At 46.3% G+C, this 16,527-nt stretch overlaps 13 protein-coding genes across 13 annotated transcripts, besides 26 other annotated features; 12 read left to right on the forward strand and 1 right to left on the reverse strand. All coding sequences in view use genetic code 2, as the record gives it.

Moving 5' to 3' along the window:
* Positions 1-68, forward strand: a tRNA (tRNA-Phe).
* Positions 69-1,015, forward strand: an rRNA (s-rRNA).
* Positions 1,016-1,088, forward strand: a tRNA (tRNA-Val).
* Positions 1,089-3,780, forward strand: an rRNA (l-rRNA).
* Positions 2,781-2,854, forward strand: a tRNA (tRNA-Leu).
* ND1 lies at positions 2,855-3,829 on the forward strand. The gene has a single exon. A coding sequence (YP_003595292.1; NADH dehydrogenase subunit 1) covers positions 2,855-3,829, from the start codon at positions 2,855-2,857 to the stop codon at positions 3,827-3,829; it is 975 nt and encodes a 324-aa protein.
* A 4-nt stretch (positions 3,830-3,833) lies between these two features.
* Positions 3,834-3,904, forward strand: a tRNA (tRNA-Ile).
* Positions 3,904-3,974, reverse strand: a tRNA (tRNA-Glu).
* Positions 3,974-4,042, forward strand: a tRNA (tRNA-Met).
* On the forward strand, positions 4,043-5,088 carry ND2. The gene has a single exon. Coding sequence (YP_003595293.1; NADH dehydrogenase subunit 2) is annotated over positions 4,043-5,088 (1,046 nt in total).
* Positions 5,089-5,158, forward strand: a tRNA (tRNA-Trp).
* Position 5,159: 1 nt separating this feature from the next.
* Positions 5,160-5,228, reverse strand: a tRNA (tRNA-Ala).
* Positions 5,229-5,230: 2 nt separating this feature from the next.
* Positions 5,231-5,303, reverse strand: a tRNA (tRNA-Asn).
* A 1-nt stretch (position 5,304) lies between these two features.
* Positions 5,305-5,338: an origin of replication (replication origin of L strand).
* Positions 5,339-5,406, reverse strand: a tRNA (tRNA-Cys).
* Positions 5,407-5,474, reverse strand: a tRNA (tRNA-Tyr).
* A 1-nt stretch (position 5,475) lies between these two features.
* Positions 5,476-7,026, forward strand: COX1. Its single transcript has one exon. A coding sequence (YP_003595294.1; cytochrome c oxidase subunit I) covers positions 5,476-7,026, from the start codon at positions 5,476-5,478 to the stop codon at positions 7,024-7,026; it is 1,551 nt and encodes a 516-aa protein.
* Positions 7,027-7,097, reverse strand: a tRNA (tRNA-Ser).
* A 3-nt stretch (positions 7,098-7,100) lies between these two features.
* Positions 7,101-7,173, forward strand: a tRNA (tRNA-Asp).
* Positions 7,174-7,181: 8 nt separating this feature from the next.
* On the forward strand, positions 7,182-7,872 carry COX2. The gene has a single exon. Coding sequence (YP_003595295.1; cytochrome c oxidase subunit II) is annotated over positions 7,182-7,872 (691 nt in total).
* Positions 7,873-7,946, forward strand: a tRNA (tRNA-Lys).
* Position 7,947: 1 nt separating this feature from the next.
* Positions 7,948-8,115, forward strand: ATP8. The gene has a single exon. A coding sequence (YP_003595296.1; ATP synthase F0 subunit 8) covers positions 7,948-8,115, from the start codon at positions 7,948-7,950 to the stop codon at positions 8,113-8,115; it is 168 nt and encodes a 55-aa protein.
* Positions 8,106-8,789, forward strand: ATP6. Its single transcript has one exon. A coding sequence (YP_003595297.1; ATP synthase F0 subunit 6) covers positions 8,106-8,789, from the start codon at positions 8,106-8,108 to the stop codon at positions 8,787-8,789; it is 684 nt and encodes a 227-aa protein.
* On the forward strand, positions 8,789-9,573 carry COX3. Its single transcript has one exon. Coding sequence (YP_003595298.1; cytochrome c oxidase subunit III) is annotated over positions 8,789-9,573 (785 nt in total).
* Positions 9,574-9,644, forward strand: a tRNA (tRNA-Gly).
* Positions 9,645-9,993, forward strand: ND3. The gene has a single exon. Coding sequence (YP_003595299.1; NADH dehydrogenase subunit 3) is annotated over positions 9,645-9,993 (349 nt in total).
* Positions 9,994-10,062, forward strand: a tRNA (tRNA-Arg).
* Position 10,063: 1 nt separating this feature from the next.
* ND4L lies at positions 10,064-10,360 on the forward strand. The gene has a single exon. A coding sequence (YP_003595300.1; NADH dehydrogenase subunit 4L) covers positions 10,064-10,360, from the start codon at positions 10,064-10,066 to the stop codon at positions 10,358-10,360; it is 297 nt and encodes a 98-aa protein.
* ND4 lies at positions 10,354-11,734 on the forward strand. The gene has a single exon. Coding sequence (YP_003595301.1; NADH dehydrogenase subunit 4) is annotated over positions 10,354-11,734 (1,381 nt in total).
* Positions 11,735-11,804, forward strand: a tRNA (tRNA-His).
* Positions 11,805-11,872, forward strand: a tRNA (tRNA-Ser).
* A 4-nt stretch (positions 11,873-11,876) lies between these two features.
* Positions 11,877-11,949, forward strand: a tRNA (tRNA-Leu).
* ND5 lies at positions 11,950-13,788 on the forward strand. Its single transcript has one exon. A coding sequence (YP_003595302.1; NADH dehydrogenase subunit 5) covers positions 11,950-13,788, from the start codon at positions 11,950-11,952 to the stop codon at positions 13,786-13,788; it is 1,839 nt and encodes a 612-aa protein.
* Positions 13,785-14,306, reverse strand: ND6. The gene has a single exon. A coding sequence (YP_003595303.1; NADH dehydrogenase subunit 6) covers positions 13,785-14,306, from the start codon at positions 14,304-14,306 to the stop codon at positions 13,785-13,787; it is 522 nt and encodes a 173-aa protein.
* A 1-nt stretch (position 14,307) lies between these two features.
* Positions 14,308-14,376, reverse strand: a tRNA (tRNA-Gln).
* Positions 14,377-14,380: 4 nt separating this feature from the next.
* CYTB lies at positions 14,381-15,521 on the forward strand. The gene has a single exon. Coding sequence (YP_003595304.1; cytochrome b) is annotated over positions 14,381-15,521 (1,141 nt in total).
* Positions 15,522-15,593, forward strand: a tRNA (tRNA-Thr).
* Positions 15,593-15,662, reverse strand: a tRNA (tRNA-Pro).
* Positions 15,663-16,527: a D loop.

Genomic DNA, 16,527 nt, shown 5'->3' on the forward strand with positions numbered 1-16,527 from the left:
GCTAGCGTAGCTTAACTAAAGCATAACACTGAAGATGTTAAGATGGGCCCTAGAAAGCCCCGCAGGCACAAAGGCTTGGTCCTGACTTTACTGTCAACTCTAGCTAAACTTACACATGCAAGTATCCGCGACCCTGTGAGAATGCCCCACAGTTTTCCGCCCGAAAACAAGGAGCTGGTATCAGGCACACCCAACGAAAGCCCATGACGCCTTGCTTAGCCACACCCTCAAGGGAACTCAGCAGTGATAAACCTTAAGCTATAAGTGAAAACTTGACTTAGTTAAAGCTAAGAGGGCCGGTAAAACTCGTGCCAGCCACCGCGGTTATACGAGAGGCCCAAGTTGACAGACACCGGCGTAAAGCGTGGTTAAGGTACACGAAAACTAAAGCCGAACACCTTCAGGGCAGTTATACGCATCCGAAGGCACGAAGCCCCACCACGAAAGTGGCTTTATNAACCCTGACCCCACGAAAGCTATGACACAAACTGGGATTAGATACCCCACTATGCCTAGCCGTAAACATTGATAGAATTTTACACCCTCTATCCGCCTGGGTACTACGAGCATTAGCTTGAAACCCAAAGGACTTGGCGGTACTTTAGATCCCCCTAGAGGAGCCTGTTCTATAACCGATGACCCCCGTTCAACCTCACCCTCCCTTGTTTCTCCCGCCTATATACCGCCGTCGTCAGCTTACCCTGTGAAGGTCTAATAGTAAGCAAAATTGGCACCGCCCAGAACGTCAGGTCGAGGTGTAGCGCATGAGAGGGGAAGAAATGGGCTACATTCGCTAACATAGCGAATACGAACGATGCACTGAAAACGTTCATCTGAAGGAGGATTTAGCAGTAAGTGGAAAATAGAGTGTTCCACTGAAATCGGCTCTGAAGTGCGTACACACCGCCCGTCACTCTCCCCAAGCTTACCAATTTATATATCTAAAACGCTTNAACTNCGAAGGGGAGGCAAGTCGTAACATGGTAAGTGTACCGGAAGGTGCACTTGGAAAAATCAGAGTATAGCTAAGATAGAATAGCATTTCCCTTACACTGAAAAGTCATCCGTGCAAACCGGATTACCCTGATGCTGACCAGCTAGCCCACCCTAACAAAAACAACAACCCAATATAAATAACCCCAAACACACTACTCCTCCTATAAACAAACCATTTTACCCCCCTAGTATGGGCGACAGAAAAGGAACTATTGGAGCGATAGAGAAAGTACCGCAAGGGAACGCTGAAAGAGAAATGAAATAACCCAGTAAAGCCTAAAAAAGCAGAGATTTTACCTCGTACCTTTTGCATCATGATTTAGCTAGTACTACCCAAGCAAAGAGAACTTTAGTTTGGACCCCCGAAACTAGGTGAGCTACTCCAAGACAGCCTATCAATAGGGCAAACCCGTCTCTGTGGCAAAAGAGTGGGAAGAGCTTTGAGTAGAGGTGACAGACCTACCGAACCTAGTTATAGCTGGTTGCCTGAGAATTGGATAGGAGTTCAGCCTCCAGGCTTCTCTATTCACCGCGGTCTTACCCCTACCGATGCACTAAAGAAGCCTAGAGAGTTAATCAAAGGGGGTACAGCCCCTTTGAGACAAGATACAACTTTTCCAGGAGGGTAAAGATCATATTTACCCAAGGTAACAATGCCCAGGTGGGCCTAAAAGCAGCCATCCTTACAGAAAGCGTTAAAGCTCAAGCATTACACCTTCCCACATATTCAGATAACCANATCCCAACCCCCTAATATTATCAGGCCATCTCATGCATACATGAGAGTGCACATGCTAATATGAGTAACAAGAGAGCCTCCGCCTCTCTCCTTGCACACGTGTAAATCGGAACGAACCCCCACCGAAACTTAACGGCCCCAAACAAAGAGGGCAATGAACAACAAGTAAGCAACCAGAAAACCATCCAAAAAACAACCGTTAACCCCACACTGGTGTGCCATTAAGGAAAGACTAAAAGAAAAAGAAGGAACTCGGCAAACATACCAAGCCTCGCCTGTTTACCAAAAACATCGCCTCTTGCAAAAACAAAGAATAAGAGGTCCAGCCTGCCCTGTGACTATATGTTTAACGGCCGCGGTATTTTAACCGTGCGAAGGTAGCGCAATCACTTGTCTTTTAAATGGAGACCTGTATGAATGGCATTACGAGGGCTTAACTGTCTCCTTTTTCTAGTCAGTGAAATTGATCTCCCCGTGCAGAAGCGGGGATNTAACCATAAGACGAGAAGACCCTATGGAGCTTTAGACACCAAGGCATATCATGTCAAACACCCCTAAACAAAGGACTAAACCAAATGAATCATGCCCCCATGTCTTTGGTTGGGGCGACCGCGGGGAAATAAAAAACCCCCACGTGGAATGGGAGTACTACCTCCTACAACCAAGAGCTGCAGCTCTAAAAAACAGAATATCTGACCAATAAGATCCGGCAACGCCGATCAACGGACCGAGTTACCCTAGGGATAACAGCGCAATCCCCTTTTAGAGCCCATATCGACAAGGGGGTTTACGACCTCGATGTTGGATCAGGACATCCTAATGGTGCAGCCGCTGTTAAGGGTTCGTTTGTTCAACGATTAAAGTCCTACGTGATCTGAGTTCAGACCGGAGTAATCCAGGTCAGTTTCTATCTATGATATGTTCTTTTCTAGTACGAAAGGACCGAAAAGAAGAGGCCAATGCTAAAAGCACGCCTCACCCCTCCTATTGAAAACAACTAAAATAGGCAAAAGGGCATACCCCTCCACGCCCAAGATAATGGCATGTTGGGGTGGCAGAGCCCGGTTATTGCAAAAGACCTAAGCCCTTTTCACAGAGGTTCAAGTCCTCTCCCCAACTATGATTACCGCTCTAATAACCCATATTCTCAATCCCCTGGCTTTTATCGTACCAGTCCTTCTCGCCGTAGCNTTCCTCACCCTCATTGAACGAAAAGTACTAGGCTACATACAACTACGAAAAGGCCCAAATATCGTTGGGCCCTACGGACTTCTTCAACCAATTGCGGACGGGGTAAAATTATTNATTAAAGAGCCTGTCCGACCCTCAACTTCCTCCCCTGTCCTATTCCTGCTTGCCCCTATACTTGCCTTAACACTCGCACTAACCCTCTGAGCTCCAATGCCCCTCCCATACCCCGTCACTGACCTCAACCTAGGAATTCTATTCATCCTGGCCCTATCAAGCCTTGCCGTCTACTCTATTTTAGGCTCAGGCTGAGCATCTAATTCTAAATATGCCCTTATCGGGGCCCTGCGGGCCGTAGCCCAAACCATTTCATACGAAGTCAGCCTCGGACTCATTCTTCTAAACGCCATCATCTTTACAGGTGGCTTCACNCTACAAACCTTTAACATCGCCCAAGAAGCAATTTGACTAATTATTCCCGCCTGACCATTAGCTGCAATATGATACATTTCTACCCTAGCAGAAACAAACCGGGCACCCTTTGACCTCACCGAAGGAGAATCAGAACTGGTCTCAGGCTTTAACGTTGAATATGCAGGAGGTCCCTTCGCCNTATTCTTCCTGGCAGAATATGCAAATATCCTACTCATGAACACACTCTCCGCCACACTCTTCTTAGGGGCATCCCACATCCCAACAATTCCAGAGCTAACCGCTACCAACCTAATGATTAAAGCTGCCCTCCTCTCAATAGTCTTCCTATGAGTGCGAGCCTCCTACCCACGATTCCGATACGACCAGCTTATACACCTTATCTGAAAAAACTTCCTACCCCTGACGCTAGCCCTGGTAATTTGACATCTCGCCCTCCCCATTGCATTTGCAGGCTTACCACCTCAACTATAACGCCGGAGTCGTGCCTGAAGCCTAAGGGCCACTTTGATAGAGTGAACTATGGGGGTTAAAGTCCCCCCGACTCCTTAGAAAGAAGGGGTTCGAACCCTACCTAAAGAGATCAAAACTCTTTGTGCTTCCACTACACCACTTCCTAGTAAAATCAGCTAATTAAGCTTTTGGGCCCATACCCCAAACATGTTGGTTAAAATCCTTCTTTTACTAATGAACCCGTACATCTTAGCCACCCTCCTGTTCGGCCTAGGCCTGGGGACCACAATTACATTTGCAAGCTCGCACTGGCTCCTCGCATGAATGGGCCTTGAGATAAATACCCTCGCCATTATCCCACTAATGGCACAAAACCACCATCCCCGAGCAGTCGAAGCTACCACTAAATATTTCCTCACACAAGCCACTGCCGCTGCCATACTACTTTTCGCCAGCACCACTAACGCCTGACTCACTGGGCAATGAAACATTGAACAAATAACACACCCTATCCCTACTACCATGATCATACTGGCGCTCGCACTAAAAATTGGGCTAGCCCCAGTTCATGCCTGACTTCCAGAAGTCCTTCAAGGTCTAGACCTTACAACGGGGCTGATCCTGTCTACTTGACAAAAACTCGCCCCCTTCGCCCTCATCCTACAAATCCATCCAACAAATCCCACCCTCCTAATTGTGCTTGGCGTAGCCTCGACCCTAGTAGGCGGATGAGGTGGACTAAACCAAACCCAGCTACGAAAAATCCTAGCCTACTCATCAATTGCCCACCTTGGCTGAATGATCCTCATCCTACAATTCTCCCCCTCACTCACCCTCCTAACTCTCCTCACTTACTTTATCATAACATTCTCAGCCTTTCTTGTTTTCAAACTAAACAAAGCAACAAACATCAACACTCTGGCCACCTCCTGAGCAAAAGCCCCAGCACTTACATCACTTACCCCTCTAGTTCTCCTGTCCCTAGGTGGTCTTCCACCACTCACAGGTTTCATGCCAAAATGACTAATCCTGCAAGAACTGTCAAAACAAGATCTGGCCCCCGTGGCAACCCTAGCAGCCCTAAGCGCCTTACTCAGCCTCTACTTCTACCTACGACTGTCCTACGCAATAACTCTAACCATGTCCCCTAATAACCTAAGCGGAACAGCCTCATGACGCCTCCCCTCCCTACAGTCAACCCTGCCCGTAGCCACATCCCTTGTAGCTACCCTTGCCCTTCTACCCCTTACCCCTGCTATTACAGCAATCCTCACCCTCTAAGGGACTTAGGATAACATAGTCCAAGGGCCTTCAAAGTCCTCAGCGGGGGTGAAAATCCCCCAGACCCTGATAAGACTTGCGGGACATTACCCCACATCTCCTGCATGCAAAACAGACACTTTAATTAAGCTAAAGCCTTTCCTAGACAGGCAGGCCTCGATCCTACAAACTCTTAGTTAACAGCTAAGCGCCCAAACCAGCGAGCATCCGTCTAACCTTTCCCCGCCTTTTAAAAAAGGGAGGCGGGGAAAGCCCCGGCAGACGGTTAGTCTGCTCCTTAAGATTTGCAATCTTACATGTCAATACACCTCAGGGCTTGGTAAGAAGAGGGCTCAAACCTCTGTATATGGGGCTACAATCCACCGCTTAACTCAGCCATCCTACCTGTGGCAATCACACGCTGATTTTTCTCAACCAACCATAAAGACATCGGCACCCTNTATCTAGTATTCGGTGCATGAGCTGGAATAGTTGGCACGGCCTTAAGCTTGCTCATCCGAGCTGAACTAAGCCAACCAGGTGCCCTTCTTGGGGACGACCAGATCTACAATGTAATCGTTACGGCCCATGCCTTCGTAATGATTTTCTTTATAGTAATACCAATTATGATTGGAGGATTTGGAAACTGACTTATTCCTCTAATGATCGGAGCCCCCGACATGGCATTCCCACGAATGAACAACATGAGCTTCTGACTCCTTCCCCCCTCTTTCCTTCTGCTCCTAGCTTCTTCAGGAGTTGAGGCTGGAGCCGGAACCGGTTGAACAGTCTANCCTCCCCTTGCCGGCAACCTNGCCCACGCAGGGGCATCAGTTGACCTAACTATTTTCTCACTTCACTTAGCAGGGGTTTCCTCAATTCTTGGGGCAATTAACTTCATCACAACAATTATCAATATGAAACCTGCAGCTATTTCTCAGTATCAAACACCACTGTTTGTATGNGCTGTACTAATTACAGCTGTTCTTCTCCTACTTTCCCTTCCAGTCCTTGCCGCTGGTATTACAATGCTCCTTACAGACCGAAACCTAAATACAACCTTCTTCGACCCTGCAGGAGGGGGAGACCCAATCCTTTACCAACACCTATTCTGATTCTTTGGNCATCCAGAAGTCTACATTCTTATTCTTCCNGGATTCGGAATGATCTCCCACATTGTTGCCTACTACTCAGGTAAAAAAGAACCTTTCGGCTACATGGGTATGGTATGAGCCATGATGGCCATCGGCCTACTAGGGTTCATCGTATGAGCCCANCACATGTTCACNGTAGGAATGGACGTAGACACACGGGCATACTTTACATCCGCAACTATGATTATCGCAATTCCAACTGGTGTAAAAGTATTTAGCTGACTTGCAACCCTTCACGGAGGAGCTGTTAAGTGAGAAACCCCTCTGCTATGAGCCATTGGCTTTATTTTCCTCTTTACAGTNGGAGGGCTAACAGGTATNGTCCTNGCCAATTCATCTCTAGACATCGTTCTACACGACACCTACTACGTAGTAGCCCACTTCCACTACGTACTATCTATGGGAGCTGTATTCGCCATTGTTGCCGCCTTCGTACACTGATTCCCACTATTNACAGGATACACCCTTCACAGCACATGAACTAAAATCCACTTCGGAGTAATGTTNGTAGGTGTCAANCTTACATTCTTCCCACAGCACTTCCTAGGACTAGCAGGAATGCCTCGACGGTATTCAGACTACCCAGACGCCTACACCCTTTGAAACACAATTTCCTCTATTGGATCCCTTATCTCCCTAGTAGCAGTAATTATGTTCCTATTTATTATTTGAGAAGCTTTCGCTGCCAAACGTGAAGTAATGTCAGTAGAACTAACTTCAACTAACGTTGAATGACTACACGGCTGCCCTCCGCCATACCACACATTCGAAGAGCCTGCATTCGTTCTAGTCCAATCAGACTAACGAGAAAGGGAGGAGTCGAACCCCCATATGTTGGTTTCAAGCCAGCCACATCACCGCTCTGTCACTTTCTTCATAAGATACTAGTAAAACTAGTTATTACACTGCCTTGTCGAGGCAGAGTTGTGGGTTAAAACCCCGCGTATCTTGCATAAACAATGGCACATCCCTCGCAGCTAGGATTCCAAGATGCAGCTTCACCTGTTATAGAAGAACTTCTTCACTTCCATGACCACGCCCTGATAATCGTCTTTCTGATCAGCACACTGGTACTTTACATTATTGTGGCGATAGTCTCAACCAAACTCACTAACAAATATATCCTAGATTCCCAAGAAATCGAAATCATCTGAACAATTCTCCCAGCTATTATTCTTATCCTTATTGCCCTTCCCTCCCTACGCATTCTCTACCTTATGGACGAAATNAACGACCCCCATCTAACAATTAAAGCTGTCGGGCATCAGTGATACTGAAGCTACGAATATACAGACTACGAAGACCTAGGCTTTGACTCATACATGATCCCTACACAAGACTTAGCCCCTGGTCAGTTCCGACTACTTGAAGCAGACCACCGAATAGTGATCCCAGTTGAATCNCCCATCCGAATCCTAATTTCTGCCGACGATGTCCTCCACTCATGAGCAGTCCCTTCTCTTGGAGTAAAAATGGATGCAGTCCCTGGACGACTAAACCAAACAGCCTTTATCGCATCCCGACCAGGAGTCTTTTATGGTCAGTGCTCTGAAATTTGCGGGGCCAACCATAGCTTTATACCTATCGTAGTTGAAGCAGTTCCACTAGAGCACTTTGAAAACTGATCATCTCTAATACTTGAAGACGCCTCGCTAAGAAGCTAAACCGGGCATAGCATTAGCCTTTTAAGCTAAAGATTGGTGACTCCCAACCACCCCTAGCGGCATGCCCCAACTCAACCCCGCACCCTGGCTTGCCATCCTAGTCTTCTCATGATTAGTATTCCTAATCATTATCCCTCCAAAAGTTATAGCCCACTCATTCCCAAATGAACCAACACCCCAAAGCACAGAAAAACCTAAAGGGGAACCTTGAAACTGACCATGACACTAAGCTTCTTTGANCAATTTATGAGCCCTGTTTTCCTAGGCATTCCTTTAATAGCCCTAGCCNTAACCCTCCCCTGAGTTCTCTTCCCAACACCAACATCCCGATGACTAAACAACCGGCTTCTAACCCTTCAAAACTGATTCATCGGCCGATTTGCCCACGAACTCTTTATACCTGTTAATCTGCCCGGCCACAAATGAGCCGTCCTATTAACCTCCCTAATGTTATTCCTAATTTCCCTAAATATACTAGGACTCCTTCCATACACATTTACCCCTACTACTCAGCTATCTCTCAACATGGGACTTGCATTCCCCCTCTGATTAGCAACTGTTATNATTGGNATGCGAAACCAACCAACAGAAGCCCTAGGCCANCTNCTTCCAGAAGGAACACCTACACTACTTATCCCAGTACTAATTGTCATCGAAACAATTAGCTTATTCATCCGACCCTTAGCACTTGGAGTGCGGTTAACAGCTAACCTAACGGCTGGACATCTTTTAATTCAACTAATCGCTACAGCAGCAACTGTCCTTCTACCACTAATGCCAACNGTNGCAATCCTAACAGCAACCCTNCTTTTCCTTCTAACACTTCTAGAAGTCGCTGTCGCAATAATCCAAGCTTACGTATTTGTCCTACTCCTAAGCCTCTACCTACAAGAAAACGTCTAATGGCCCATCAAGCACACGCATACCACATAGTTGACCCCAGCCCTTGACCATTAACAGGTGCAGTTGCTGCCCTACTAATAACGTCAGGCCTCGCTATCTGATTTCACTTCCACTCTACAACACTAATAACTGTCGGAACAGCCCTTCTGCTCCTTACAATGTACCAATGATGACGAGACATTATCCGAGAAGGTACCTATCAAGGACACCATACCCCTCCTGTCCAAAAAGGACTCCGATATGGTATAATTCTATTCATCACCTCTGAAGTCTTCTTCTTCCTAGGATTCTTCTGAGCTTTCTACCATTCTAGCCTTGCCCCNACCCCTGAACTAGGAGGCTGCTGACCACCCACAGGCCTAACCACCCTAGANCCATTTGAAGTGCCACTACTAAACACAGCAGTCCTACTTGCCTCTGGAGTTACAGTTACCTGAGCCCACCACAGCATTATGGAAGGAAACCGAAAAGAAGCAATCCAATCCCTAGCATTAACAATTTTACTAGGATTTTATTTTACATTCCTTCAAGCTATGGAATACTACGAAGCCCCTTTTACAATCGCAGACGGNGTATACGGCTCAACATTCTTCGTAGCCACAGGCTTCCACGGGCTCCATGTTATTATTGGTTCCACATTCTTAGCTGTCTGCCTACTCCGACAAATCCGCTACCATTTCACATCTGACCATCACTTCGGATTCGAAGCAGCCGCCTGATACTGACACTTCGTAGACGTCGTCTGACTATTCCTATACGTCTCAATCTACTGATGAGGATCTTAATCTTTCTAGTATCAGCTCAGTATAAGTGACTTCCAATCACCAGGTCTTGGTTAAAATCCAAGGAAAGATAATGAGTCTAGTCACAACAATCATCACAATTGCCGCCGCACTCTCCGCTGTCCTAGCCGTAGTGTCATTTTGATTACCACAAATAACACCAGACCACGAAAAACTCTCCCCCTACGAATGCGGATTTGACCCCCTGGGATCCGCCCGCCTACCATTCTCACTCCGATTCTTCCTCGTGGCCATCCTCTTCCTTCTATTCGACCTAGAAATTGCCCTTCTACTACCCCTCCCATGAGGAGACCAGCTACCCTCACCATTGTCCACCTTCCTCTGAGCCTCCACCGTCTTAGTCCTATTAACGCTCGGCCTAATCTACGAGTGACTACAAGGAGGCCTAGAATGAGCTGAATAAGGTAATTAGTCTAAGAAAAACACTTGATTTCGGCTCAAGAACTTGTGGTTAAAGTCCATAATTGCCTAATGACTCCCGTTCACTTTGCTTTCTCAACTACCTTTATGTTAGGACTGACAGGCCTAGCATTCCATCGAACCCACCTCCTCTCAGCCCTTTTATGCTTGGAGGCTATAATACTATCCCTNTTTATTGCTCTTTCAATCTGAACCCTACAACTGGATTCAACCAACTTCTCCGCCTCTCCCATACTCTTACTAGCNTTCTCAGCTTGTGAAGCAAGCGCAGGCCTNGCCCTGCTAGTTGCCACCTCTCGTACCCACGGAAGTGACCGACTACAGAGCCTAAACCTCCTACAATGCTAAAAATCCTCATCCCAACACTAATGCTCGTACCAACAACCTGGCTTNCGCCCCCAAAATGACTATGGCCTACAACCCTCGCCCACAGCCTCATTATTGCACTGGCTAGCCTTACTTGACTAGAAAGTCTTTCAGAGACAGGATGAACATCCCTCAATCTCTACATGGCCACAGACCCATTATCAACTCCTCTGCTTGTTCTTACCTGCTGGCTCCTACCATTAATAATTCTAGCCAGCCAAAACCATACAGCCCAAGAGCCTATTAACCGCCAACGGATGTATATTACCCTACTAACCTCCCTACAATTCTTCCTTATCCTGGCATTCAGTGCAACCGAAATTATCATATTTTATATCATATTCGAAGCCACTCTAATCCCAACACTAGTAATCATCACCCGATGAGGCAACCAAACAGAACGCTTAAATGCAGGGACTTACTTCCTATTTTATACCCTAGCAGGCTCTCTTCCACTATTAGTTGCCCTACTCCTCCTTCAAAACAGCACAGGAACCCTCTCCCTGTTAACACTTCAATATGCCCCTCCCCTACAACTCATGTCTTACGCAGACAAACTATGGTGAGCAGGCTGTCTACTAGCCTTCCTAGTGAAAATACCTCTATACGGAGTCCACCTCTGGCTCCCCAAAGCACACGTAGAAGCCCCTATTGCAGGTTCAATGGTCCTTGCAGCCGTACTTCTAAAACTAGGGGGTTACGGGATAATGCGAATGATAATTATACTAGAACCCCTTACCAAAGAACTCAGCTACCCCTTTATTGTCTTTGCCCTCTGAGGAGTCATTATAACAGGCTCAATCTGTCTCCGCCAAACAGATCTAAAATCTCTAATCGCATACTCATCCGTAAGCCACATAGGACTAGTAGCAGGGGGCATTCTAATCCAAACACCCTGAGGCTTTACGGGGGCCCTCATCCTCATGATTGCCCACGGACTTACCTCCTCCGCTCTTTTCTGCTTAGCCAACACTAACTACGAGCGAACACATAGCCGAACAATGGTTCTGGCACGAGGACTGCAGATAGTGCTGCCCCTTATAACAACATGATGATTTATTGCCAGCCTCGCTAACTTAGCACTACCCCCTCTCCCTAATCTCATGGGGGAAATCATGATCCTCACCTCCTTATTCAACTGATCGCATTGAACCCTGGCATTAACAGGGGCAGGGACCCTAATTACTGCCGGATATTCACTTTACATGTTCTTAATGACCCAACGAGGCCCACTTCCCGCACACATCATCGCCTTAGACCCCTCACACTCTCGAGAACATCTACTCATTGCCCTACACCTTCTCCCCCTTATCCTCCTTATCCTCAAACCCGAGCTAATTTGAGGCTGAACCGCCTGTAGATATAGTTTAACATAAAACATTGGACTGTGGCTCTAAAGATAGGGGTTAAAATCCTCTTATTTACCGAGAGAGACTCGCCAGTAACGGAAACTGCTAATTTTCGCGACCTTGGTTGGACCCCAAGGCTCACTCGAACTGCTTCTAAAGGATAACAGCTCATCCGCTGGTCTTAGGAACCAGAAACTCTTGGTGCAAATCCAAGTAGCAGCTATGCACCCCACTTCTCTGATAATAACAACAAGCCTAATCATTATCTTCTCACTGCTAGCATACCACGTGTTTACAACCCTTTCCCCTCGCCCCCAAGCCCCCGACTGGGCCCTTACGCAGGTTAAAACCGCAGTTAAACTAGCATTTTTTGTCAGCCTCCTCCCTCTTTTCCTATTCATGAACGAGGGGGCCGAAGCTATTATTACCAACTGAACCTGAATAAACACCCTAACCTTTGATATCAATATTAGCTTAAAATTTGANCACTATTCAATCATTTTNACCCCAATTGCCCTCTACGTAACATGATCAATCCTCGAATTCGCATCATGATATATGCACGCAGACCCCTTCATAAACCGTTTCTTTAAATACCTTCTAGTCTTTCTCATCGCTATAATTATTCTAGTCACAGCTAACAACATGTTCCAACTCTTTATCGGNTGGGAAGGCGTAGGAATCATATCCTTCCTCCTTATCGGCTGATGGTATGGTCGAGCCGACGCAAACACAGCTGCTCTACAAGCGGTAGTATATAACCGAGTGGGGGATATCGGACTCATTCTTGCCATGGCATGAATAGCAACTAACCTAAACTCTTGAGAAATGCAGCAAATGTTCGTAACCGCTAAAAACTTCGATCTAACCCTCCCACTTCTAGGACTGATCGTAGCTGCCACTGGCAAATCAGCCCAATTNGGCCTTCACCCATGACTCCCCTCTGCTATGGAGGGCCCCACACCGGTCTCTGCCCTACTGCATTCCAGCACTATGGTTGTTGCAGGGATTTTCCTCCTAGTCCGAATGAGCCCCTTGATAGAAAACAACCAAACAGCCCTAACCCTCTGCCTATGCCTAGGAGCCCTAACNACCCTCTTCACCGCCACCTGTGCTCTCACCCAGAATGATATCAAAAAAATTGTTGCATTCTCAACATCAAGCCAGCTAGGACTTATGATAGTAACAATTGGCCTTAACCAGCCTCAACTTGCCTTCCTACACATCTGCACACACGCATTCTTTAAAGCCATGCTCTTCCTTTGCTCTGGGTCTATTATCCACAGCCTAAACGACGAACAGGACATCCGAAAAATAGGAGGAATGCACCACCTTACCCCATTCACCTCCTCCTGCCTAACCCTAGGAAGCCTAGCTTTAACAGGAACGCCCTTCCTAGCTGGGTTCTTCTCAAAAGATGCTATCATCGAAGCACTAAACACATCACACCTTAACGCCTGAGCCCTAACACTCACCCTTATTGCCACCTCCTTCACAGCCATCTACAGCCTCCGAGTTGTCTTCTTCGTATCTATGGGACACCCCCGATTCAACTCCCTCTCACCTATTAACGAAAACAACCCAGCAGTAATTAACCCTATCAAACGTCTAGCATGAGGCAGCATTATCGCCGGCCTTCTAATTACTTCAAACATTACCCCTTTAAAAACCCCAGTTATGTCCATACCACCCCTGCTAAAGCTAGCGGCCCTAGCCGTCACCATTCTAGGCTTAATTATTGCCCTAGAACTGGCATCCCTGACAAGCAAGCAATTTAAACCTACCCCAATGCTTACAACCCACCACTTCTCCAACATACTAGGCTTCTTCCCTCACATTATCCACCGCTTCACACCCAAACTTAACCTAGTATTAGGCCAAGCCATTGCCAGTCAAATAGTTGACCAAACCTGACTAGAAAAATCAGGCCCTAAAGCTTTAGCCACATCAAATCTTCCCCTAATTACCACAACAAGCAATGCCCAGCAAGGTATAATTAAAACCTACCTTGCCCTATTCCTCCTTACCCTCACCTTTGCAACCCTCTTAATCTCCTACTAAACTGCTCGTACCGTCCCTCGACTTAGACCCCGCGTCAATTCTAACACCACAAACAAAGTAAGAAGGAGTACCCATGCACTAATTACTAACATCCCCCCTCCTAATGAGTACATTAAAGCAACCCCTCCAACATCCCCTCGAAAGACAGCAAATTCCTCCATATCATCTGCAGGCACCCAAGAGACTTCATACCAACCCCCTCAAAGGGCCGTACAAGCCAGAATAACCCCTACACCATAAATCACTATATATAACACAACAGCTGGACTACCTCAAGTTTCAGGATAAGGCTCAGCAGCTAAAGCTGCCGAATAGGCAAACACAACCAGCATTCCCCCTAGATAAATTAAAAACAGTACTAACGATAAAAAGGAGCCACCATGCCCCACTAAAACTCCACACCCCATTCCTGCTACAACTACCAACCCTAAAGCAGCGAAATAAGGGGAGGGATTAGAAGCAACCGCAACTAACCCTAATACTAAACCAAATAATAACAGACACATCATATAAGTCATAAATTCCTGCCAGGATTTTAACCAGGACTAATGGCTTGAAAAACCACCGTTGTAATTCAACTACAAGAACCCTAATGGCAAGCCTCCGAAAAACTCACCCGCTACTAAAAATCGCTAACGACGCACTAGTTGACCTTCCTACCCCCTCTAATATCTCTGCATGATGAAACTTTGGCTCACTACTTGGCCTTTGCCTTATTTCTCAAATCCTTACAGGACTATTCCTCGCAATACACTACACCCCTGATGTCGAATCAGCCTTCGCCTCAGTAGCCCACATTTGCCGAGATGTCAACTTCGGTTGACTTATCCGGAACCTCCACGCAAACGGGGCCTCTTTCTTCTTTATCTGTATCTACTTCCACATCGGCCGAGGACTTTACTACGGCTCTTACCTATACAANGAAACATGAAACATCGGAGTAGTACTCCTACTCCTAGTTATGATNACCGCCTTCGTTGGCTACGTCCTTCCCTGAGGACAAATGTCTTTCTGAGGAGCTACCGTCATTACTAACCTNCTATCCGCAGTCCCATATGTNGGAACTACTCTCGTTGAATGAATCTGAGGAGGCTTTTCAGTAGACAATGCCACCCTCACCCGATTCTTCGCATTCCACTTCCTATTCCCATTCGTCATCGCAGCTATGACAATTCTTCACCTTCTTTTCCTTCACGAAACAGGTTCAAACAATCCAATCGGATTAAACTCAAATGCAGATAAAATCTCATTCCACCCATACTTCTCTTACAAAGACCTNCTTGGTTTCGTGATCCTGCTAGTAGCACTCGCCTCTCTAGCACTATTCTCCCCNAACCTCCTAGGAGANCCAGACAACTTCACCCCTGCCAACCCAATGGTTACNCCACCTCACATTAAACCTGAATGATATTTCCTATTTGCNTACGCAATTCTTCGGTCCATTCCAAACAAACTAGGAGGAGTACTAGCCCTCCTAGCCTCCATCCTTGTACTTATAGTAGTTCCCTTCCTGCACACTTCAAAACAGCGAACTCTAACATTCCGACCAGTTTCCCANTTCCTATTCTGAACCCTTATTGCAGACGTAGCCATTCTTACCTGAATCGGGGGNATGCCAGCNGAACAGCCCTTCATTATTATCGGCCAAGTAGCCTCCGTCCTCTACTTCTCCCTATTCCTTGTTTTCTTCCCACTTGCAGGCTGAGCTGAGAACAAAATCCTTGGATGATCCTGCACTAGTAGCTCAGCGTCAGAGCGCCGGTCTTGTAAACCGGACGTCGGAGGTTAAAATCCTCCCTTTTGCTCAAAGAAAGGAGATTTTAACTCCTACCCCTAACTCCCAAAGCTAGGATTCTANATTAAACTATTCTTTGNTCCACCNTGCGCACATATTTCAATATGTCTNCGCANGTACATATATGTAATTACACCATACTCATATATBGACCATATANNATAATGNTNTAGGACATATATGTATTAAAACCATTACTAGTACTAAACCATTCATATNTCAACAAACAATGNAGANTTACATAAACCATACANATATATTCCAACATTNAAGNTAAGTTCAAGTAATTAAACGAGATTTAAGACCTACCATAAACCTAAATCGTCTAAGCCATACCAAGTNTCCTCATNCCTAAANTCAAGNAAATTTAAGCGCAGTAAGAGCCTACCATCCAGTCCATATCTTAATGCATACGGTTATTGAAGGTGAGGGACAATGATTGTGGGGGTANCACNNAGTGAATTATTCCTGGCATCTGGTTCCTACTTCAGGGCCATGACTTGGTAACATTCCCCATTCTTTCATCGACGCTTGCATAAGTTGTTGGTGGAGTACATAAAACTCATTAAGCCACATGCCGGGCGTTCTCTCTAGGGGGTCAGGTTATTTTTTTCTCTCCTTCCTTTCATTTGGCATCTCACAGTGCAAATGCAACAATGATCANCAAGGTAGAACATTTTCTNGCTTGCAGAGTAAATNGNCTGCATGGNTTAATTCCTATNANNTAAATAACCACATAAAGGGATNTCACGAGCATAATGATAATATTACCCGTAAAATATCTAAGACNCCCCCTCTCGGCTTTTGCGCGTTAAACCCCCCTACCCCCCTAAACTCGTGATATCANTAACACTCCTGTAAACCCCCCGTAAACAGGAAAATCTCGAGTGGGGTATTTTATGGCCCAAAACGTATCTATTTACATTATTGTAAATATTACGCAC

The sequence above is a fragment of the mitochondrial genome of Thunnus maccoyii (assembly GCF_910596095.1).
Source record: "Thunnus maccoyii mitochondrion, complete genome".
NCBI classification, from domain to species: domain Eukaryota; kingdom Metazoa; phylum Chordata; class Actinopteri; order Scombriformes; family Scombridae; genus Thunnus; species Thunnus maccoyii.